The 25,167-nt window shown below is 43.2% G+C and overlaps 1 protein-coding gene across 2 annotated transcripts in view; it reads left to right on the top strand.

The window, feature by feature from the left end:
- LOC115476565 (fer-1-like protein 4) overlaps window positions 1-25,167 on the top strand; it is a 147,279-nt gene that overhangs the window by 52,144 nt on the left and 69,968 nt on the right. For both annotated transcript variants that reach the window (XM_030212993.1, XM_030212992.1), the window contains exons 16-25: window positions 2,759-2,867; window positions 6,722-6,920; window positions 9,619-9,739; window positions 11,165-11,265; window positions 13,416-13,503; window positions 16,081-16,197; window positions 18,080-18,232; window positions 19,590-19,773; window positions 22,114-22,238; window positions 24,680-24,814. In XM_030212993.1, coding sequence (XP_030068853.1) covers window positions 2,759-2,867; window positions 6,722-6,920; window positions 9,619-9,739; window positions 11,165-11,265; window positions 13,416-13,503; window positions 16,081-16,197; window positions 18,080-18,232; window positions 19,590-19,773; window positions 22,114-22,238; window positions 24,680-24,814 — 1,332 coding nt within the window. The remainder of the gene's footprint in view (window positions 1-2,758; window positions 2,868-6,721; window positions 6,921-9,618; window positions 9,740-11,164; window positions 11,266-13,415; window positions 13,504-16,080; window positions 16,198-18,079; window positions 18,233-19,589; window positions 19,774-22,113; window positions 22,239-24,679; window positions 24,815-25,167) is intronic.

Raw genomic sequence — 25,167 nt, 5'->3', positions numbered from 1 at the left:
AGGGTTAAGTGACTTGCTCATCACCACAAGGAGCAGCAGCGGAATTTGAACTGGGCACCCCTGGACATCAAGCTCAGTGCTCTAACCACTTAGCTATTCCTCCTACCTACTTTGGCAATATTCCTTTTGACCCTAGAAGGACCTTCTTCCCCATTCCCAGATCTCTGATCACTTTGGCCACGATTCCAGTCCTCCCCCCGAGCATCTAACCTGATATCAATTCCCTCCCAGCATCCTCTTGCTGCCTTCATGGCTCTGGCAGTGAGATAAACAGAAGGTGAAGATATTCAGCCCATGCTTGCAAGCCCTCATCCAAGCATCTAAGGCTGGGCTTGTGAGTGCAGCTACCACCATCCCTGTTCTCACCCTACATACATAAGTACATAAGTACATAAGTAGTGCCATACTGGGAAAGACCAAAGGTCCATCTAGCCCAGCATCCTGTCACCGACAGTGGCCAATCCAGGTCAAGGGCACCTGGCACGCTCCCCAAACGTAAAAACATTCCAGACAAGTTATACCTAAAAATGTGGAATTTTTCCAAGTCCATTTAATAGCGGTCTATGGACTTGTCCTTTAGGAATCTATCTAACCCCTTTTTAAACTCCGTCAAGCTAACCGCCCGTACCACGTTCTCCGGCAACGAATTCCAGAGTCTAATTACACGTTGGGTGAAGAAAAATTTTCTCCGATTCGTTTTAAATTTACCACACTGTAGCTTCAACTCATGCCCTCTAGTCCTAGTATTTTTGGATAGCGTGAACAGTCGCTTCACATCCACCCGATCCATTCCACTCATTATTTTATGCACTTCTATCATATCTCCCCTCAGCCGTCTCTTCTCCAAGCTGAAAAGCCCTAGCCTTCTCAGCCTCTCTTCATAGGAAAGTCGTCCCATCCCCACTATCATTTTCGTCGCCCTTCGCTGTACCTTTTCCAATTCTACTATATCTTTTTTGAGATACGGAGACCAGTACTGAACACAATACTCCAGGTGCGGTCGCACCATGGAGCGATACAACGGCATTATAACATCCGCACACCTGGACTCCATACCCTTCCTAATAACACCCAACATTCTATTCGCTTTCCTAGCCGCAGCAGCACACTGAGCAGAAGGTTTCAGCGTATCATCGACGACGACACCCAGATCCCTTTCTTGATCCGTAACTCCTAACGCGGAACCTTGCAAGACGTAGCTATAATTCGGGTTCCTCTTACCCACATGCATCACTTTGCACTTGTCAACATTGAACTTCATCTGCCACTTGCACGCCCATTCTCCCAGTCTCGCAAGGTCCTCCTGTAATCGTTCACATTCCTCCTGCGACTTGACGACCCTGAATAATTTTGTGTCATCGGCGAATTTAATTACTTCACTAGTTATTCCCATCTCTAGGTCATTTATAAATACATTAAAAAGCAACGGACCCAGCACAGACCCCTGCGGGACCCCACTAACTACCCTCCTCCACTGAGAATACTGGCCACGCAATCCTACTCTCTGCTTCCTATCTTTCAACCAGTTCTTAATCCATAATAATACCCTACCTCCGATTCCATGACTCTGCAATTTCTTCAGGAGTCTTTCGTGCGGCACTTTGTCAAACGCCTTCTGAAAATCCAGATATACAATATCAACCGGCTCCCCATTGTCCACATGTTTGCTTACCCCCTCAAAAAAATGCATTAGATTGGTGAGGCAAGACTTCCCTTCACTAAATCCGTGCTGACTTTGTCTCATCAGTCCATGTTTTTGTATATGCTCTGCAATTTTATTCTTAATAATAGCCTCCACCATCTTGCCCGGCACCGACGTCAGACTCACCGGTCTATAATTTCCCGGATCTCCTCTGGAACCCTTCTTAAAAATCGGAGTAACATTGGCTACCCTCCAGTCTTCCGGTACTACACTCGATTTTAGGGACAGATTGCATATTTCTAACAGTAGCTCCGCAAGTTCATTTTTTAGTTCTATTAATACTCTGGGATGAATACCATCAGGTCCCGGTGATTTACTACTCTTCAGCTTGCTGAACTGACCCATTACATCCTCCAAGGTTACAGAGAATTTGTTTAGTTTCTCCGACTCCCCCGCTTCAAATATTCTTTCCGGCACCGGTGTCCCCCCCAAATCCGCCTCATTCTGCTGCTGGAGCCAGAGCCACAACCACGAGATCAGTGGGATTCAGTACAAGGGAAATGATTAGATTCAATAGGGAATGATCATGATCAAAAAAAGTCTCTATAATGCAAGAGTGTTCCAAAGGTCTGTAGAGAGGAGGAGGAGCATGTTTAAGAGATGTGTGCAGAAAATGTGTGAAGGTCCACATGGGGGGGGGGGGGGGGGGGGGGGAAGGGGAGGCAGGGTTCAGGGTGGTGTGGGAGGCAGAGCAGTAGCAGCACCTGTACTGCTTAAGGGTATCAGAAGTCTAAATCCATCACTGATTGGGGCGGGGAGAAAGAGTTTAGACAAGGGTGGGTGGCATTAAATACGGGGGAAGGGGAAGAATTCACATGGGTGGGGGGGAAGGAAGGAACATTATGTCTGCATTGGGACAGGGTTGCATTATTTCAGCCTTTCCTGGTATGGTCAGGACATTGGCTCCCTTCCTCTCCTGGTATGAGTTGATGCTACCTGGAGATTAACCTGCAGATGGAGCTTTGGGTTCTAGTGTCACTCTGCAGTCTCTCAGTGTGCTTGTGGCCCTGGCACCAGGGTACCATAGGTAACAGTGTTGTTGTCTCTCTCTTTTAGAATGCACTAGGAGTAAAGGAAGAATTCCTGCTCTTCGCTTCCTTCTTTGAAGTTACCATGATTGACCCCAGCATTGGTTCTAAGCCTGTCAGCTTTGAGATGTCTATAGGTAACATTCAAGAAAGCTTTTAATCTTACAATTATATGTTTAGAAAATAGACACTGTAGTTAATAATTTAGTGACATCTGATAATGGGAAAAAGAGCTTCGAAGAGAAGAAGCAGTATTAGCAGTTCCAGGGATACATCAGGTGGAAGAGGGAGGCTATCTATTGCTATTTAGGACTGTTTGAAACCAGCAGAGCTGTGGAAAGAAAATTAGTCTAATTCTGGCACAGATCCCCCATGTCATGAAGCTTTCCCTAGAAAAGAAGGTTTTGGAAAGGTTTCACCATGTTATTTGTGCATATTTTAGTGAGCAGAATAATTTTTGAGCAAGTTTAGAGATCATTTCCTTGCACAATTCTGAACTAAGGAGTCCTTTTACTGAACTGCTACTACTTAAATTTGCTGACAACACAAAGTTATTCAAAGTTGTTAAATTATAAGAGGACCTTACGAGACTGGGAGACTGGATGTCTAAATGGCAGGTGACGTTTAATGTGAGCAAGTGCAAAGTGATGCATGTGAGAAAGAGGAACCCAAACTACAGTTACGTAATGCAAGGTTACACATTAGGATTCACCACCCAGGAAAAGGATCTAGGTCTAGGTATCATCGTTGATGGTATGTTGAAACCTCTGCTCAGTGTGTGGCAGTGGCTAAGAAAGCAAATTGAATGTTAGAAATTATTAGGAAAGGGATGGAAAAAAATGAAGACGTTATAATGCCTTTGTATCGCTCCATGGTGCGACCGCACCTCAAATATTATGTGCAATTCTAGTCACCGCATAAAAAAAAAAAGATATAGTGGAATTAGAAAAGGTACGGAGAAGGGTGACAAAAATGATAAAGGGGATGGGACGACTTCCCTATGAGGAAAGGCTAAAGCGGCTAGGGCTCTTCAGCTTGGAGAAAAGGCGACTGAGGGGAAATATGATAGAGGTCTGTAAAATAATGAGTGGAGTGGAAGGGGTAGGCTTGAATCACTTGTTTACTCTTTCCAAAAATACTAGGACTAGGGGACAAGCAATGAAGTTACAAAGTAGTAAATGTAAAACAAATTAGAGAAAATATTTCTTCACTCAACATGTAATTAAACTCTAGAATTATTTGCCAGAGAATGCGGTAAAAGCAATTAGATTAACAAGGTTTTAAAAAGTTTAGATAACTTCCTAAAAGAAAAGTCCAGAGACCATTATTAAAATGGACTTGGGGAAAATTATTTTGGGATAAGCAGCATAAAATGTACTGAACTTTTTCAGGTATTTGTGACCTGGATTGGCCACTGTTGGAAACAGGACGCTGGGCTTGATGGACCTTTGGTCTTTCCCAGTATGGTAACACTTATGTTCTTATGTACTGCTAATCATTTGTATTGCGCTATTAGATGTACATAGCGCTGTGTGGGAAGCACTAGCACGTGCTTACCGCAGCTTAAAAGGGAATGGGACTTGATAGACCACCTTTCTGTGTTTTTTGCAACTACATTCAAAATTGTTTACATAGTATATACAGGTCCTTATTTGTACCTGGGTCAATAGAGGATTAAGTGACTTGCCCAGAGTCAGAAGGAGCTGCAGTGGGAATTGAACCCAGTTCCCCAGGAACAAAGTCCGCTGTACTAAGGAAAAGTCCATAGACCGTTATTAAATGGACTTGGGGAAAATCCACTATTTCTGGGATAAGCAGTATAAAATGTTTTGTACATTTTTGGGATCTTGCCGGGTATTTGTGACCTGGATTGGCCACTGTTGGAAACAGGATGCTGGGCTTGATGGACCTTTGGTCTTTCCCAGTATGGCAATACTTATGTACCCTTTGATAAATTACAAATGTGTGCGTGTGCTAAAAGATATCTTTTTTTGTCTTGAGGGGGAGTGCCTAGGGGTAGAGAGTGGACATGTCTGTGCTTGTTTATCTACTTTACCATGTACTGATTAATGCGTGATTAGCGAATGAGTCCTTAACCACCTACAAACAGGTGGCAGTTAAGTGCTCAGGCAGTAATTATTTTTAATGGCATCATTAGCACATGGCCGTTAATACAAAAAAACCCAGAAAACTGGTCATTTTACTACTGCAATAGATAACAGCGAGCTAAGGCCAATTTTTCCACAGCTTAGTAAACGGACCCCCAAATTTGCTGGTCTGTTTTGCACAATTTTTCATGGTGAAATTTACACATTATCCTTAAACATGTCTCACACATAAAATTAATTACACATACACACACACACACACACACACACACACACAAAATACTCGCTGGCCAATATTCGTTGATATTTCGCCCACAGACCGCCCTGGCCCTAACCGGATAGCACAGGGGGGCCTGCGGCTTACTCAGTATCAGTGGCACATAGAGTGGGTTTAAACTGGTCAGGAGCCTCTCGGTTAAATCCTCTTGAATATCAGGTTTTACAGAAGCTTCTAAACTTTTACTCAGTCTGTAAACCCTACACTTCTTAAAAACAAAGGTAAATTGATCTAGCTGACCCCAAACCTTTTGGGGTAGACCAGATGCAAATTTAGAATCCTAGTCCAGGGAATGGCAACTGCTCCAGGGTGTGTCTGGATTTATTCTTCCAAGGCTGGCTCTAGTGAACGCAATCCTTCATGGTCAGCAGTGTACGTCAGCCTGGAGATAAGGCCATAATGGCATACAGAGGGATAAGTGACAAAGTCCAATGTCCAGTAATGTCTGTGAATCTTACTGGTGTTGCCTTGAGTGGCAGCACAGAAACAAGCATATCCCTCAGTATCTTCAGCAAAACCTTTGGGAAGCAAATGGTAAGATGCTTTGCAATGAAATCCATGTTTGTGTGCATCTGGCATTAAATGCACACATCACGTTTGGTCAGAATTAAAGGTGTTTTGTTTTCATTTTTGTTATTTGTGTATCTGCTTTGTCACTTTTTTAGAACAGCATTATAATCGCCTCATAATGAACAAATGTGATACCACATGGCTTGGCTGAAGATAATGGAGCAGGGGCGTAGCCAGACAACAGATTTTGGGTGGGCCTAGGCAAGAAAAGGGCGGGCACCAAGTGTTCTCTCCCCACCACCACCAAAAATATATCTCAGCTGGCAGGAAAATTCTTCTTTCCACCTTGGCAGTCTGCAGCAGGCAGGCACTGAAAACTGAGCAGGTGCCGGTATCATGGACAGTAGCATTTTCGTTACCATCAGGGGGAAGTCTTCTGCTGATGGACCTTGGGATAGCCACCAGCTACCACTAAACATGTGCTACTGTTGGGTGGGCCTGAGCTCTAAGTGGGTGGGCCCTAGCCCACCCAGGCCCACCTGTGGCTACACCACTGCAACGGAGCAAGTAGTGGGTGGAGGGTGAAAACTGGAAGCATGCAAATACGTGTGGTGATCGGTGGGTTTACTTAGGTATCAAGAAAGTGAACCTGCTCTGTAGAATCAGGTTGCTGGTGAGATAAAGATTCTTAAAATCAGGACAAAACTTCTCCAGGGCTTCTTATCCATGGATCCAGATGAGAGATGCAACCAATACATTTCAGATAGAAAATGGGCTGCTAGACGTACGAACTGAAGAACCATTATCTCAAGTGCGGTAATACATTGACATTTCTACCTACCTCTTTGTCCCTTTGTGTTTTCTTCCTTCACCCTACAGTCACTCCATCTTCTCATATTTATCCCCTCCCCATTGAACTCCATTTCCGAATAAATGTGATAGTCTACAGTATACGGTGCCTCCAGCATGTTTGTTTTAACTGTGCCAGCTCATAGATTTGTCTCTTTTGCAAGCGTTTTCATGCAGTTCTGTCTGATGGATCTAGAATAAATCACGGCAAATGGTTCACCTTTTATTAAAAGATCTAATTTCACAGGAAACTATGGGAAATTAGCTGAGGTGATCACCAAGAGCTCTAAGAAAGGTGTGAAAGCAGAGGTGCCGGAGGAAAAACAGTCACTGCTGGACACAGGCTCAGAAGATGAACTAGACATGGAGGTTTTACCATCCATTACAGCACAACAGGACAAGTCGGTGACTCCCGGCAAGAGAGCTGAGCCCACGGAATATGACAGGTGATTTATTAACCACAGCAGCTGCTTTCTAGGTTAAATCTAAGTAGTATACAGTGGTGGAAATAAGTATTTGATCCCTTGCTGATTTTGTAAGTTTGCCCACTGACAAAGACATGAGCAGCCCATAATTGAAGGGTAGGTTATTGGTAACAGTGAGAGATAGCACATCACAAATTAAATCCGGAAAATCACATTGTGGAAAGTATATGAATTTATTTGCATTCTGCAGAGGGAAATAAGTATTTGATCCCCCACCAACCAGTAAGAGATCTGGCCCCTACAGACCAGGTAGATGCTCCAAATCAACTCGTTACCTGCATGACAGACAGCTGTCGGCAATGGTCACCTGTATGAAAGACACCTGTCCACAGACTCAGTGAATCAGTCAGACTCTAACCTCTACAAAATGGCCAAGAGCAAGGAGCTGTCTAAGGATGTCAGGGACAAGATCATACACCTGCACAAGGCTGGAATGGGCTACAAAACCATCAGTAAGACGCTGGGCGAGAAGGAGACAACTGTTGGTGCCATAGTAAGAAAATGGAAGAAGTACAAAATGACTGTCAATCGACAAAGATCTGGGGCTCCACGCAAAATCTCACCTCGTGGGGTATCCTTGATCATGAGGAAGGTTAGAAATCAGCCTACAACTACAAGGGGGGAACTTGTCAATGATCTCAAGGCAGCTGGGACCACTGTCACCACGAAAACCATTGGTAACACATTACGACATAACGGATTGCAATCCTGCAGTGCCCGCAAGGTCCCCCTGCTCCGGAAGGCACATGTGACGGCCCGTCTGAAGTTTGCCAGTGAACACCTGGATGATGCCGAGAGTGATTGGGAGAAGGTGCTGTGGTCAAATGAGACAAAAATTGAGCTCTTTGGCATGAACTCAACTCGCCGTGTTTGGAGGAAGAGAAATGCTGCCTATGACCCAAAGAACACCGTCCCCACTGTCAAGCATGGAGGTGGAAATGTTATGTTTTGGGGGTGTTTCTCTGCTAAGGGCACAGGACTACTTCACCGCATCAATGGGAGAATGGATGGGGCCATGTACCGTACAATTCTGAGTGACAACCTCCTTCCCTCCGCCAGGGCCTTAAAAATGGTTCGTGGCTGGGTCTTCCAGCACGACAATGACCCAAAACATACAGCCAAGGCAACAAAGGAGTGGCTCAGGAAGAAGCACATTAGGGTCATGGAGTGGCCTAGCCAGTCACCAGACCTTAATCCCATTGAAAACTTATGGAGGGAGCTGAAGCTGCGAGTTGCCAAGCGACAGCCCAGAACTCTTAATGATTTAGAGATGATCTGCAAAGAGGAGTGGACCAAAATTCCTCCTGACATGTGTGCAAACCTCATCATCAACTACAGAAGACGTCTGACCGCTGTGCTTGCCAACAAGGGTTTTGCCACCAAGTATTAGGTCTTGTTTGCCAGAGGGATTAAATACTTATTTCCCTCTGCAGAATGCAAATAAATTCATATACTTTCCACAATGTGATTTTCCGGATTTAATTTGTGATGTGCTATCTCTCACTGTTACCAATAACCTACCCTTCAATTATGGGCTGCTCATGTCTTTGTCAGTGGGCAAACTTACAAAATCAGCAAGGGATCAAATACTTATTTCCACCACTGTAGCTACTCCTATGTGGCTTTATGTGGCATGCATGATTATAGTTCTGACATCTCTATTTCCCTTGCATATCCCATCTTTACATATTCTCCCACCTCTCTCCCTTTAATGAAACTAACGTCTCTGGAGACAGTTGTCACTGTGCTGAACCCGAGATGCAGGGTCCCTGCCAGGCCCCTGCACATGCTTGGAAAATCCTTCCTTTGGCCAGGTCTGGGAAGAGCCTTCTGAACCTTGGAATGAAGAGCCTGGCCAAACTGTGGCATGCAGATGACCAATACCATTTTGTGACTACACTGTTCTCGCGTCCGTGACATCAATGCGTACATTATGTAACTGTTGGCACACATGTGCGACAACACACACCTCACACTGGGTTGCTTTACTGCAGGCCACGCTGCCATTTTAGCGCAAATAGCCAAAAATGCATAACTAAGGAAACAGTAGAAAAGTTTTTTAAAGTAAGTTTTAAGTCCCAAATCACTGGGCCAGAAAACAATTACTGAAGCGCAGAGATCCTAACTTGAGACCCCAAATCACATAGTTCCAGCAAAAATTGCCTGACTCAAGGAGTATCCGTAGTGTAAGAATAATTTGATCACACCTGCAGTGACAAAATAAGCCTGAAAATACATAAAAAGCCTAATATCCAAAAGGCAGGAGAGGGCTCTGCCCAGCTAAACCCTGATGACCTGGTCATCCGCTAAGATTCAGTGACACTCAAGTGGGAAGTGCTGCTGAATATTGCCTGTGACGGCCCCGTCACTGTCCAGTTAGCGCCAGGGCGGTCTGGGGTGCTGCTGGCATTAAAGCAGTTAGCGGTAATATTCACTCCCCTGCCCTAACTTTATCCATTGAGCTAACTGAGCACTGGGATGTCTATCAGCTGCTGCCCACGTAATTCTGGGTGACTACACTTACCAGATATTCAGTTCTGGAAACCCCTTTTTTCATCTGCGTTTCCATCTCTCCCTCCCTCCCCTCACCACTGTTATTGATTTCTAAGTGTTGCATCTTTTGCTCTGGGTCTGAGTGAAATGGTTTTGTTCTTTTTAGTTCTTACAGTTGCATTCCACTAGTTCACGAGAAGCCCTGTGTTTACATCTGGAGTAACTGGGAAGATCACACATGGAGACTCTGCAATTCAAACTGGATTATTAAGATAGCAGAACGACTGGTGAGCTCACCTTTACGTGCTGATTCTCAGAACTGGTCATTTTCAAACAGTCTACAGTGGCTTTTAACATACATGTTTGAATGTCCTGGGGATTAAACATATCCAAGCAAGCATGGATGTGAAAGTCAAATGATGTTAGATCTAGTGACTGGATGAGACACAATAGGGGAGACATGAAAATATTAAATAAAGTTGGTGCCAAAATGAATCTCTATGGGACCCCACAGGTGAAGGTATATAGTCACTGGAACGTTCACCTGCCAAAGTCCCGAGTGTGTCTTATGAGTAAGATAAGAGTGAAACCAAGCCAGGACCTTCCCAGAAAGTCCAATATCTCATAATCTGTCAAGTAGCAGGTAGTGATCATTAAGTACAGTTTGTCCGAATTGATATTACTTTCCTCAAAAATAATGATCCCATTTAGCGCTGTTTCAGTACTATTTTGTCTAAAGCCAGTCTGATGATGATGGAACATGTGTGTTTTTTCAAAACGATAATGCGCTTGTTGGACAATAATTTGAACAGATGAAAGTACTCTGTTTGGGATCCTTAATTCTAGGGCAGATTGATGCTGCTTATATCTCTGAGTCAGACATAAACAGATCATGTCATGTCTAAAAGGAACAGAGAAAGCTGAGGTGCTTCAGTGTTTTAGAAGGTAACGTAATGGAATATCTTAGAAATTATAGGGCCAGAAGGTTTATTAAAGCTGAAAAAGAAAGACCTAGAGAAAGAATGATGAGCTCTTCCTGGTAAATAGGATCTGCTATTCCGATGTGATGCCGGTTCAACAAAACTTCAGAGGCAATTGTAGATTGCTTATCTTGCTGCAAAAGAAATTTGCTAGATCTTGAGCTGAGATTGTGGAGTCAATGAAACTTACAGGAGAGTGAGGCTTTAATAGTAGCAGCAACTTCACCTCCGAGAATGCCTTTTTGTAAGACTATAGAGTTCTAAACATGTGGATGTTTGAGAACGTCACCACTGTCATTCTAGAACTGGCATTTCAGTAGTGCTAAGTTAGGGCCATACGAGGGACCTGTATTACATAGATAATGAGTCCGAGACTTCAGCAGGGCAAGGCATCATAGGTCGATGTAGGGGATCTAACCCATGACAGTCAAAGTTTATATAAAAATGCTGTGTGAAAGACTCGACTGCAAAATTCTTGAGATCTGTAGACAGGTTTTGCTTTTAAGAACCACATTTAAGGATGCCCAAAGTGAGTAAGCAATGGTCAGGCCAAGGCATAGCTTGTATTCTATAAATTATATGCGGATCTTTGTGCCCCACCTACATGGTTATAGAACAGCACTTAGGCAGTGTTTTGACATACACGTGAATATGGGCACTTGGGTTCTGAAGAGGTTAAACTTACAGAGCAAGTACTGGACATTAGCTGAAAAAAAGTAACTTTTTCTGCAGGAACATGGACTTGATGAAGTAGAGAAACTTACAAAGAGACCTAAATCCAAACCAGAAGTAAGACTGAAACAGGTCTTGGAAGAATTTGTAGCTGGCTGCAGGTGAGTGGACATCGTTAATGTTTGCTTCAGGATCATATGCAACTAGGCAGTTGCCTAGGGTAGCTGGGTCTGAAGGGATGTTAGGCTATGGCCCACCCTCTGAAGCTTCTGCTGCTTTCCCATATCTTCACTGACCTCTCGGCTGCTGTCACTGACATTAGTCACCCCCTACCTCTTCTTCTGAGTTTTCTGCCTTCCCCTACTACATTGGAGGCTCAGCCACCACAAGTGTACGTTTATGAAAACAACAAATGGAATAAAGATAAAATAAAACTGATTATAAGTAAGAGATGATTGTAACCATGTAAAACAACACAGAAGCAAAAAACATAAATAAAAAAATCAATACACACATACAATAACAAAAAATAAAGCAGTCGCTTGAAGCTATTTTGCTGTCCTAACAGTTTTCTGCGAAGCAGCACTGAATATTGGTGGTACCTGGACAACTTCCATCTCTGCCTTGGTCTGCCATTGAACCACTCCCACACTATTTGGGTTTTGGCCAGGTACTTGTGACCTGGATTGGCCACTGTTGGAAGCAGGATACTGGGCTAAATGGACCATTGATCTGACCCAGTATGGCTATTCTTACCATTCTTTAATGTTGCTACTGTTTGCTGTTAATTATAAATAAAGGTGATGTGGAACCCCAGACACTTCTAAGTAGCAAACAAATCCAACTTTGCATAAATTTCATCTCAGAGTTTGAGGGAAACTTTAGAAACCTTTTACGTGCATAAAACCACTCTTTTTAAACGAGGTTACGGTGTAGGCTGGTATGTAATTTTACATTAGATCCACTTAGAGAAGAAGTTAGGCTGGACTGTGGATAGAGTTGTGATTTCTGGGCTAATATTTAGTCTTGCTCCCAAGCAGACAATGTCAGAACCCAAAACCTAGCCACTACTTCTGCAGAATTTGTGCCATTCCTGCTCTGTAAACCTAGCTGACCTGTTACCTTCAATCAGTCCCCAAGTCTTCGGCCTCTCCTAGTTTATTCTTTACTTTGTGTGAATACACAACCCCGATTCAGGGGCATGAGAGAACCATAAAGAGAAGAAAGGAAAGCTCACTCTCTCCCAGTGGCGTTCCTAGGGGGGCGGACACCCGGGGTGGCGCCCCGCCCCCCAGGTGCAGCGCCCCCCCCCCCCCGATGCAGCGTGGACCCCCCCCAGCGAAAACCCCCCTCCGCGAAAGAACCCCCCCCGGGTGCATGCCGCTGGGGGGGGGGGGGTTCCGCAGCGTGCACCTGCTGCGAGTTTACTAACTTTGCTCGTTCGCTGCAGCTCCCTCTGCCCCAGAACAGGAAGTAACCTGTTCCGGGGCAGAGGGAGCTGCAGCGAACGAGAGAAGTTAGCGAACTCTCGCACCAGGCACGTGCCGCGGCACCCCCCAGCGGCGTGCACCTGGGGCGGACCGCCCCCACCTCCCCCCTTGGTACGCCACTGCTCTCTCCTCCCAAGGATCACATCTACATCTTCCAGCCAGTGGCGTAGCCAGGGGGAGTGCCAGGGGAGCAGCCGCTCCCCCAAATGGAGTTCTGCCAGCTCCGGCGCCTATTTTTTCTCAATGTGTTGCATTGAAAATGTGCGCCATCGCCGGTGGAAGTCCGCTCTTGCGCCACTCTCGCTCCCCCGCGCCATCAACCTGGCTCCGCTTCTGCTTCCAGCTCCCTCCTCTGTACACCTACAGATCTCCCTTGAATCTACATTTAGCTACAGAGGCCCGAAACTTTGGAACCACATCTCAGAATAGAAACCCTTACTCCAAATTCAAAACTCTTCTCAAAACTCACCTTTTTTCTTAGCTGCTCTATTTCCATCTTAAGTCTTCCTCCTCCACTGCCAACATCCCTCATCCCTGTCTTCTTTCCCCATTTTGTCTTATTTTAAACTGCACTGAAGCTCTATTTTTGGCCGTATTGTAGCATATCAAGAATCTGTAATAGATAGATAAATAAATACGAATTACGTGAGGAAAAAGGTCCGGTGGAGAATGAAAGGCATCAAGGTTAGAAAGAATCCAGTAAAATTGTGATGATTAATAGAAATGTCACCTACCCTACTGGGGAGCCTTGAGGTGTTGCTTTTCTTTGTGGCTAAATTAAATCCCTGACCCTGCATCTCTTCTCATACATGTAATTCCAGGCAATTCTCTCTGAATGCAGAGAAGAAAACAATGTCTCGCCCTAACAACTTGGACCGTTGTCGTATGAAGTCTTTGATGTACAACATTGTAAGTGGTCCAGCAGCGGCACGATGGGAACCAAAGAATGAACCATGATATGTCTTCCTGTTTGCAGCTTCAGGTTTGGCCATGAGGATTATGAACTGAGCAAGCCAAACCTGTGTGCAGTGACCGTCTTTGAAAGCTTCTGCTAGTTTTACATCTGTAGAAGCTGGATAACGAATTGCATTGCTGTGTTTCAGTGAACTAGTCCATCCCAGCTCATGGCTCTCGTACCATCACTGTACATCAATTGTTTATTTATTTGTTTTTGAGTTGCACATTTTAGTTGGTAGGTGAAAACAAGTTATATTCAGGTATAGTAGTTTTTTTCCTTTTTCTAAAGGGCTAACAATCTTAAAACCTCCCTTTCTAACACTTGTTAATATACACACATTAATGCCAGGTAATGCATTCAATTTCACGTAAGCTCCTTTATCTTCAGTGGGACCTATTTAATGTTACTGCAAGCTAGCCAATAAGAGTGAACTGACTTACCTCTAGTTATAGGACTGTCACTGGGCTTTCAATCCTTGCTTTGCTGGTTCTGATGCTGGTGTAAGTACTTAGTGATCTATAAGGGAAAGTAGCACAGTGACTGTGCTGCCGCTACGCGTACAGATACCAGATTTAATATACAAGGGCATGCTAAGTGCCAACGTTCAACTTACCATGGTCACATGGTCACTGACTCAAAGTAAATATAGGAGTGAGGGAGAAAGTGATTGGACTAGATCATCACTAAAGGACCAGCTGCCTCCCAGACTTTCTTTGGATATTGCCAGGTCTGGTTAATTACTTCATGTTTTGACTATGGTTATAGGTCTGGTGAATTTTATTGGCATTTCACAAGGAGGCCATAGCAACTAGATAATTATACTAGCCGGAGGCTTTATGACTCCCAGGTGCCCTTAGATCTATTTTCCAGTTCTTTTATGGGTATTTCTCAAAAGGTTTCATGTTTAGTAGAACATTTTGTAAAATACTTGGGAAAATTAGGAACAGTCGAGTTCCACCCTAGAAGTCTTATACAGAATGGAGGGAGCTGTACCTTCTAGCACAGGCCAAGTACTGCACTGTGGGCACTGCCTGTCCCTTTAAATAATAATAAGAGGAAGAACAAGCACAGGCTTTCTGTTTTTTCACTGGGGATTAATGTTTTTTATTCTATTTCATACAACTATTTTCCCAAAGTGGTTTATATCACAGAAAACAATAAAACAAATGATTGCATAAAAATTGAAGAGACAGCTTTCAAGGCCATTTCGGACTTCAGAAATTTGCTGAACCTTGGGGTAATTATAAGTACTTGGGTTTCATATCCTCACATGTGAAGGTGAAAAGTCCATATGTAGGTTCACTTCTCATGTACTCTTGCGGCTGGAGATGGAAATACGTGCTTACTTTTCAGTTTTCATGCATGTTTCTTTGGAACGAGTATCCGTACAACTTAGCAGTTGTAAATATCTGCAAATATATATATTTTTTTAGGAAGTTTCCAAAGTCAAACTGAAAATGAGTGCAACATAAAAAGTATCTGAACTTTGCAGCTACCTGGCCTTACAAACTCCCAAAATATACTAAGTGATATTTATTTAGGATTTATTTACTGTCTTTTTGAAGGAATTCACTCAAGGCGGTGTAGAGCAAGAAAGGGGGGAAAGGGAAATGGGACTTGATGTACTGCTTTTCTGAGGTTTTTTTGCAACTACATTCAAAGCGGTTTACATATATTCAGGTACTTATTTTGTACCAGGGGCAATAGAGGGTTAACTGACTTGCCCAGAGTCACAAGGAGCTGCAGTGGGAATTGAACTCAGTTCCCCAGGATCAAAGTCCACTGCACTAACCACTAGGCTACTCCTCCACTCATTCCATCAATAAGAGCCAACCTCATCAGTGATGTCACAATGGCTTAAAGTCCATTGCACTAACCACTAGGCTGCTACTCCACTCATTCCACCAATAAGAGCCAACCTCATCAGTGATGTCACAATGGCTTGATTGCCCGATACTTGGCTCACTTCTGATATTGTGATGTCATAAGGGAAAGGGGGAATAGGGAAATGGGACTTGATATACCGCCTTTCTGAGGTTTTTTGCAACCACATTCAAAGCGGTTTACATATATTCAGGTACTTATTTTGTACCAGGGGCAATGGAGGGTTAAGTGACTTGCCCAGAGTCACAAGGAGCTGCAGTGGGAATTTAACTCAGTTCCCCAGGATCAAAGTCCACTGCACTAACCACTAGGCTACTCCTCAGAGTGGTTAGGAGGAGTCAAACATAAGCAATAGACAGTTACAGCAGTAAAAATATTCAAACAACAATAGAAAGTATGGCATAGTATGTTATATTACAATGGGGCTCATTTTCAAAGCACTTAGTAACGTATGGAACTTTGTAAGCCTTTGAAAATACCCTCCATGTCAACACAATATGCAATAAAACATTTTACTAGACAGCATAGAATTGTAATATTAATATTCTTTAATTGGGTAAGTGAGCAAAGTCAATATGATTCTTTACACTCAGCAGAAAACATCTGAATTCCGCTTATTTCGAACTCTGCTCTTTTCTCTGTAGATCTTATATGCAAAGCAGGGACTTAAAGCAAGCAAACGGCTAACCAGATCCAACGTGGTAGAAAAGATGATCGAGGCTAAGAAAATTCTAACCAAATTACGGTTCTTGGCTAAAGAGGTAAAGTGCAGTAGAATTATACAATAATTCTGATATTACAAAAGGATAAATGATGTATCATACGTCTAACTGTGATAACAGGAGAACTGGATACCCAGGAATGACAGAGATAATGAGCCTCCTGTAATATCAATTACATGCTCCAATAGAAATGTCAGATACTCAAAACAAGAAACAGGTAATGAGGTGGTTTGGTACATTAGCAACTGGAGGAACAGTAACAGGGTACAGTAGTGATTGGGAGGCGGGGCAAGACTTCTACTGTCTGTGCCCTGAAAATGGCAGATACAAATCAAGGTAAGGTATACACAAGAAGTAGCACATATGAGTTTATCTTGTTGGGCAGACTAGATGGACCATGCAGGTCTTTTTCTGCCGTTGTCTACTATGTTACTATGTAGTGTAATAGGTACTGTTCCTGGAGAAAAAGTCCATAAGAAAATAATTAGCAAAGTAGGCTAGGGAGAGCCATTGCTCATTCCTGGGATATGTTGTGACCCCCGACGCTGAGCTTGATTGACCTTCTAACCCAGCTTGGTTTTCCTATGTTCTTATGTAGGAGAAAGGTAGTTTCCAAAGAGGGAGCCTATGTGAAATACAAATAAATGCTCTTATTTTATGATTTCTTTATAAAAGTACATCTCTCATCTGAAAAGAGAAGAAGTCTTATCACAAGAAACCTCTAAACCACTCCAGCCATAAAGTTCTAAAAAAAACCCTCATAATCAAAATCCTTGTACAAATTATTTCGTTTTTATTATGGTGGGACCATCATACAAAAGGCAATTAATCAGGCAGCACTTTCACATATCGCTTTTATCATGTTATAATCATAAAGCAACAGAGTGCAACAAGTTTCCAGCCACCAGAGCCTGCACCGAGTTAGAACCTGGTTACCACAGCCTGTAGGTCTAACCACTAGGCTACTTCTCCACTAACCCCTCTGTTTACTAAAGCTTAGCTCGAGTTATCTGCAGCAGGGCCCATTTTATTCCTATGGGCCCTGCTGCAGATAACACAAGCTAAGCTTTAGTTCCTTTTATCTTGCTGCACCATATGCCTGGAATAGACTTCCTGAGCCGGTACGTCAAGCTCCATCTCTGGCCGTCTTCAAATCTAAGCTAAAGAACCACCTTTTTGATGCTGCTTTTAACTCCTAATCCTTATTCACTTGTTCAGACCCTTATTTTATCATCCTCACTTTAATAATTCCTTATCTCTTGTTTGTCCTGTTTGTCTGTCCTAATTAGATTGTAAGCTCTGTCGCGCAGGGACTGTCTCTTCATGTTCAAGTGTACAGTGCTGCGTACGTCTAGTAGCGCTATAGAAATGATAAGTAGTAGTAGTGCTTGGGATTCCGGAATCTTGCTACTCTTTGGGATTCTAGAATCTTTTTTACTCTCTGGGATTCTAGAATCTTGCTACTCTTTGTCCTTATCCCTTGTTTGTCCTGTTTGTCTGTCCTAATTAGATTGTAAGCTCTGTCGAGCAGGAACTATCTCTTCATGTTCAAGTGTACAGCGCTGCGTACGTCTAGTAGCGCTTTAGAAATTATAAGTAGTAGTAGTAGTAGTAAACAACCCCCTAAATGTGAAATTATGAATGAAGAAAACATCAAATAATGCAAACATTTTCACATGCTAAACGACACATGGTTATTTCTTTTTTTCAGCTGTAAATGCTTTTGCAGAGCCAGGTCAGTTTAGTAGAACAGATTAAGAGAAGGTGCCGTTCCCTTTTACCCTGTTTACTGGTTAAATGCTGCCTAATATCTGGTGTACTTTTGAGCTTGGCAAATCCTACCTAATACATCTTATCTGGGACATTATTAAGTAGTAATGTGATAACTTCCAGCTTCAATAATGCATTATGTGTCTTGCAGCCTCAGTGCACTCTTCCAGATGTACTGATTTGGATGCTGACGAATAATAAACGTGTGGCCTATGTTAGAATTTCAGCCCAAGATGTGCTGTACTCAGTGGTGGAAGAGGAGAAAGGAAAAGACTGTGGGAAGATACACACCGTTTTCTTCAAGGTAAAAACAACACTGATTAAAAACAAGTCCCATGTAAGGTGAGGAAGCCCTGATAATGACATCACTGTTAAGAGGTTTTAAGCTTATGGTAATTCATTTACTTTTATTTCAACATTTTATCAAGTCTTGTAATTTCTATACAACATACAAAGCACACACCCAGAGTCCGACGCAACTGCACCATCCTCTGTAGCTGCAAAGGCCCCAAAACAGTCACTCTACACAGGCCGAAAGACAAAGCTGAAGAGTTAATTCTAGAGGAGTTTCAACAGGGCTAATTCAATGGATGTTATTGCACCAGTGCAATGATTAGCACATTGCTTCACATCCAAGGTTGACTGTTTGTGGACAATTGCTGAAGGCCAATTCTACATCTATGAACCATCATCTTCTTCCATGACAGACAACTCAGAGGAGAAACATACTTCCCTTTCCAAATTTATGCGACAATAGCCTTGGCCCTCCTTTAAGTCTTATCCTTAACCACCTTGATTAATCTAATCACTACAACGCACGTTTCAACTGCCACCTGGACCCTATTCCATCATATTGAATCAAGATCGCCACACTTGGTCTTTTATTTATGTATTTATTTATTAGGATTTATTTACCGCCTTTTTGAAAGGAATTCACTCAAGGCAGTGTACAGCAAGAATAAAGTCAAACATAAGCAATAGACAATATTCAAACAAAAATTACAAAGTATGGCATAGTATGCTACATTACAATGTCAACACAACACAAAATAAGATAGGGTGTGGGCAAAGATGGAACATATAGATAGATAAGATTGAGTAGAGTAAGAGGAGTAAGAAAATAAGGGACTAGTTAAAGAGTCCTTAGAATAGTAAATCTTATTCTTAGCACAGACTTGGTGACCTACATACTAGAAGAGAGCTATTATCATCCCTATGTTAATTCATCCAACTTGAGACTCAAAAATGCCTTCTAACTACAGACCAGTTTCACAACTGACCAGTCAATATTCACCCTGCGGCGTTTTTAAAAATGCTGACCGTCTCAGGCAGAATTAACCCCAGACATTCAATGTCAGGTCATGTCCAGGCATCAGCACTGAATGTCCATGGCTAATTCATACTTAGCTGGCCACCTGGGCTTATGAGAGTCCCAGCTGATATTCAGCCGGAATGCAGGCCCTGGCTGAAAATCGGCCAGAGCCCGCATAATGGGAAAGAAGTGCCTCTGATCCCCGCCACACACACACACTCTCTGTACCCCAGTCCCGATCTTCCCCTCCCTGTCCCCAAAGCAAACACTAGGCATGTTTTATGAACATCTTTGGTTATATAGCTTTACCCTATCTTGTTTATGAATGTATGACTCTCTCTTTATCAAGACTCCAGGATCCTACAGTGGAGAAATATTTGCAAAAATGGAAATCTATATCTGGCTTGGGGTGACCAAATATGCAAAGAATAGCACTGCGGATCTGCTGGAAGAGTATAAACCGATATACGAGAAGGAAGGACAAATTGTCGATATTCCACCTAACATGCCACCCAGCAGGCTTAGCAAGGATGGTGAGAAAACACATTCATTGTTAATTAAAAACACCTGGTCTTATCTGTCTTTGTACTGGAATCAGAGGTCAGGAAAGAGTGAATAGGAAAGCTGCAATCAAAGCTCTGGATGGGGAGTTAGGGTGTATGTCTAATGAAAGACCACCGATAAGGGCCTAATGAATACGTCTGATTTATGGAGTTTAGAAGAGTTGTAAAGTCAGATACACAAAATGCTTCAACTCCTTTTCTCTTACTACTACTACTACTTAACATTTCTAGAGCGCTACTAGGGTTACGCAGCGCTGTACAAATTAACAAATAAGGACAGTCCCTGCTCAGAAGAGCTTACAATCTAAAGGACGAAATGTCAAGTTGGGGTAGTTTAGATTTCCTGAGAGGAGGTGTAGTGATTAGGTGCCGAAGGTGACATTGAAGAGGTGGGATTTGAGCAATGATTTGAAGATGGGTAGGGAGGGGGCCCGGCGTATGGGCTCAGGGAGTTTGTTCCAAGCATGGGGTGAAGCGAGGTAGAAAGGGCGAAGCCTAGAGTTGGCGGTGGTGGAGAAGGGTACTGAAAGGAGGGATTTGTCAAGAGAGCGGAGGTTACGGGTGGGGACATAAGGGGAGATGAGAGTAGAGAGATTAAGTACCTCATGAGAGGCTCCTGCAGAATTTAACAAGCCATGGAAAAGGAACCAAAGTCCTTTTGTCAACTGGAAACTGGTTAAAACAGTTCACAGACCCAGTATAAAAGAGCCAAATGCTTTTAAAAACAATTTTAAAAAATATGGGTGTATAAGTTAATGCCAGTTACCTTTAAGATGTTATTTTACCATTAACTTGTGTTATTTTAGCACAGGTCCCATTTTATTCAGTGTGTCCTAGTTACTACTAACTGGAGTTAACAGTAAAATTGAACATCTTAACAGTAGCCCACATTGATAATATAAATGTTTAAGGGGGGGGGGGGGTTATTTAACAGAAACTGCATTTTTACTACCTACTTAGCAAGTTCTGTCTCTATCTTCTGCTGTAGGCCAGGGCAACTATATTCTTGTGAGCCAGGAGAAAGCCACACACTGTCTGTCATCTACTGGGTGCCATGGGCAAGGAGGCATTTGTACTCTCCTTCTCTTCTGGGTGACAGGAACCAGCCGCGTTCTTACTATTTCCTCTTCCAAGTGCCAGGAGTCACCCATACTCTGCGTCTCTCCTCGTCTGGATTATCTTCTCGCCTACCCCATTCTAAATTGATAAACCTCTCTAACAACCTCAAGTTCTTGATCTCCTTCACTTTGCTTCTTTACTCTGTTGGGTCCTCTCCCCATCTCCAATCCTTTTGTGTCTCTTTAACAAACAAGCTCTTGAGCTCCTACCCACAGTTACTTCTATCCTCCTCTCCCTCTTACTTCTCCTTTTATGGCCCCATCATGGGTTCCTTCATGATTTCTCCCTTGGTTTGTGCTCTCCCCAACTTCCAGTCCAATAGCATATTCCTGGTTCTCTCCTCACCTACTTTGAGTGCTCCTGGAACTGTCAGCGACACCAAAGATGATCTTCAAGTGCAGCTATAGTGCAGGACCTGAGTTATAGACTTTTCAGAGGCTCTGTCTTCTGCATAATTTCACTGGTAACTAGAAGTCCATGTGGAAGAATGGGGAAGGACCACAGCAGAGCTTGTATGTATGAGCTAGTCACAAGCCATGTGCTGACTTCCTATGAACCAGAAGATCTCCATTACTGCTGATAGTGGGCTAGACCCAAGACCAGGCTTTATCTGCTTAGGTTTGGTACAAGGCTCCCTATAGTGCAGAGTCCATGGCAATTGTACACTTGACCTCACCAGATGCTGGACCTGTTCTCCACCTCACACCACCAACACCAATGTTTTGCTCGGTGTCCATTCCTTTTCCTCCCCATTATTCCCTTCTTTTCTTCTCCCATCTGCCAGACATCTTCCTTCCTTTTCCCCATCTTCTTAGACTTTTCTTCCCTCAGCAGCTTCCTTCTTTTTCCTTTCCATTGTCCCCTCAATCTGTCCAAAGTGAACATCACTGAACTTTAAAACTCCTTCCTTTTACTGGGTATGGCAGTGTATTGATGGCTGTGAGCCAACCAGATCAGTTAGAGCACTGGCAGCAGTTGAATCAGTGACTCCCAGAACACGTAGACACCCAGTTCCTCCTCCAATTCTGCTGTGGGGGGTGAAAGTGACAGCAGTGACAGCATTCAGTTCTTGCATGCAGCAGTCTTATGACTGTAATGAAATGCACCAGGATTTCTGTATTAACTGTGGTCTTATTCTTCAGGCATGAAATCAAGCTTAAATAAGTAGGTAACAGCTTCTTCTTTTGCCAGACTTTTGTTACTTCCAGCTACGGGCACACCTGTATCAGGCTCGTGGGATCCTTCCTGCAGATGACAATGGTCTATCAGATCCCTTTGCAAAAGTGATTTTCTCAACCCAATGCCAGACCACCAAGGTAAGAAGCTGCAGTGTCATATCCCAGTATAATCATGATAAAGCTGCTCCATGGACCGACCTAACCTTATGACAGGAACGTTTCATGGGCATGCCCTTCTGCAACAAAAGTATGCTTACTTCTATGTGATCTGCGTGTAGATGTTCCTGGGTATAGTTTGGGTAAAAGGGCGTGTGACAGTGTGACTAGCGGACAGGCCTGGCCCTTAATAAATACAGTGAATACAATCCAAACAAAGCTTATTCATCAAAAGTAACTAAAAAAAAAAGACAGAAGAAGAGGTGGTGAAGTGGTAGCCCAAAAGAACCCTACACGGGCCGTGTTTCAGCACTTAGCCTTCCTCAGGGGTCTAAGAAAAGCGAACACAAAATATGTTAAAATATAAACTAGTATAAATATGAAGAAAGACCATTATAGAAATGAGATGAGGATACGATGAGACAGAAAAGGCGATAAAGTAATAAAAGAATATATAAAAGTGCAAAAAAAAAACCCCCAACCAAGGTAAAGATATGTCAATATAAAAAGAAAGAAAAGAAAATGAAATAAAAAAGGCAACATGAGGTGAAAACAGATCATTTTTGCTGGAGAGAAACGTGAACCGTGACAAAAAGATTAATTGTGAGAAGGCAAAAGAGAGACTAAGAACAGGCTGTGATAAACCATGTGATTATCCTAAAGAAGGTATCCTGGTATATGTATGAAATTGTAAGTATTTCACATACCACCTGGGTTAAAAACTTCATGACTTCTGTAGTGGAGAAATGAAAATATCTAAAAAAAAAACTAAAACCAAAAATAATCTTATGTGGCTATTTAAGATTAATTTATTGTACAAAAACACCCCAAATACATAAAACCCAACATGTCCATGTTTAAGCACATGCCTGCATCAGGGGTACAGTAATAATCCAACTTTAATTGGTGCAAAAATGTACAGTAATCAATTAGGTCTGCAATCTGGCAGTCCTCAACTAGTGCCCAGGAGATCCAAATTGGGCTGGACACTTCCCTCCACCCTCCAATCTCCAAGTAAATGGTGGGTAGGGAGTTAGAAGTCTCCTCACTGGGATTTCTTTCCCATCTGGCCTGATGGAAACTGTAAAGTAGAGATCAGGCACAGAAATGTGAAGGAACACTCTTTCCCTACAACTGAAGTGCATGCAAACCAAAGAGTAGAGTGGTTGGGCTCTTCCAAAGAACCTTGAGGGAGATGCAAAAATTCTTGTACATAAAATCTCTCAGCATTGTCCGACGGTGATTTCTTTGCGATTTCTTTTAAACCAAAGCTGTTTTTCTACTTGGGATATAGAGTCAACTTTTCCCACCGTATATTGTTCCTTAGAAACTCCTTCTGGTTCTCTGAATGTAGGATCGGATGAATAGTATACTGATAGTCTTATATACTATATTTTGAGACTCCTGAGGCAGGCACCTAGGCACTGAAACACAGCCGCTGTGTCAATTCTTTTAGTGTATTCTCAATAAAATTTTATGTACAAGAATTTTTGCATCTTCTTTGAGTTCTTTGGAAGAGTCCACCTATCCTACACTTTGGTTTGCGTAAACTATAAAGTAGTCACAATTGCAAGTAGTTATCCAGCTATCTTTCCAGGCTTCAGTGGCATAGCAAGGGTGGCTGCCACCTGGGGCGGTTCACCGCTGCGCACCCCCCCCCCCCCGGATGCAGCATGACACCCCCCTCAGTGCATCAAACCACCCCTTAGCGCATCACCCAAGCCCCCCCCCTTGGCACATCAACCAAGCCCCCCCCCCCCGAATGCATTCTTGCCTGCTGTGTGCACGCCGCTGGGGGGGGTGTCGGTTCCCTACTCCCTCTGCCCTGGAACAACCTGTTCCGGGGCAGAGGGAGCAGGGAACCAGCGGAGCCGACACCCTCCCAGCGGCATGCACCCGGGGCGGATCGCCCCCACCACCTCGCCCTTGCTACGCCACTGCCAGGCTTTACTTTTTCTGAAGAAAATATCACTATACAGTATTAGCAAGTAACATCTAGTTTGCTAAGAATAAAAGTAAAAGAGGAAAAAGGGCTTCGGTGGCTTGAAGCAGTTATCCAAACAATACTTTTCATAATGTCCACCAGGAGCTGACTTCAGGGATCATTGAGGTCGTTATGTCACTATCATGACATTATGAGGTTCTGAGATATGCCAAGTTACCCATTCCAGGGGGGAGACTTTTTGGCCAGTCTTGGATTTCTGCCAGCCTCATCCTGGTGCATTATGGGACCTGCAGCACTGATTTCAATGGACAGAATCATGGCCTACAAATACTACACTGCTTTGGGATGTAAGGTTAAGACCAGAACTGGCCAAAACGTCTCCCTCCTGGAATGGGTAACTTGGAAGCTCTGGGTTCTGTATTCATTCTCACCTGCGTTTAATAATACTTACTAATTGTTGATAACTGCATTCACTTAGATTTTGGAAGAAACGTTGGCACCCATGTGGAATGAGCTGCTTCTGTTTGATCAGCTTGTGATAGACGGAAAAAAGGAGGATTTGAAGACTGACCCTCCAGTTATCATCATAAACATCTTTGATTCTGACAAATTTGTAAGTAAGCAAATAACGAAAATGACATTCTGTGGTGAGGCCTTCGCACCTTAATTGTACAGAGTGTGTGTGTTGCGTGTGTTGGGGGAGAAGGTAGGCAAAACACGCATTGCTGTGGCTCATGTTGGTTGTGTAATATAATGGGATGGTGGTAATGTGAGTGACGGAAAGGCATGGAATCCTCACAAAATACAGGCAGAGGGCAATGCAGTGTCAAAAGGAAAAGCTTTATTACTGTACAAAAAGGGAAATAATCAGGCCAGTTTCCTCACATGCTTTTCACTCTCAATAAAGTCTCTTAAACATAATCCAGAAACCTTGTTCCTGAGGAAGAGACAGCGATGGGGAATGGG

Source organism: Microcaecilia unicolor, chromosome 8, assembly GCF_901765095.1.
Source record: "Microcaecilia unicolor chromosome 8, aMicUni1.1, whole genome shotgun sequence".
NCBI lineage: Eukaryota > Metazoa > Chordata > Amphibia > Gymnophiona > Siphonopidae > Microcaecilia > Microcaecilia unicolor.
Note: the sequence above shows the minus strand (reverse complement) of the source record. Positions and strands in the feature narration are given on the sequence as shown.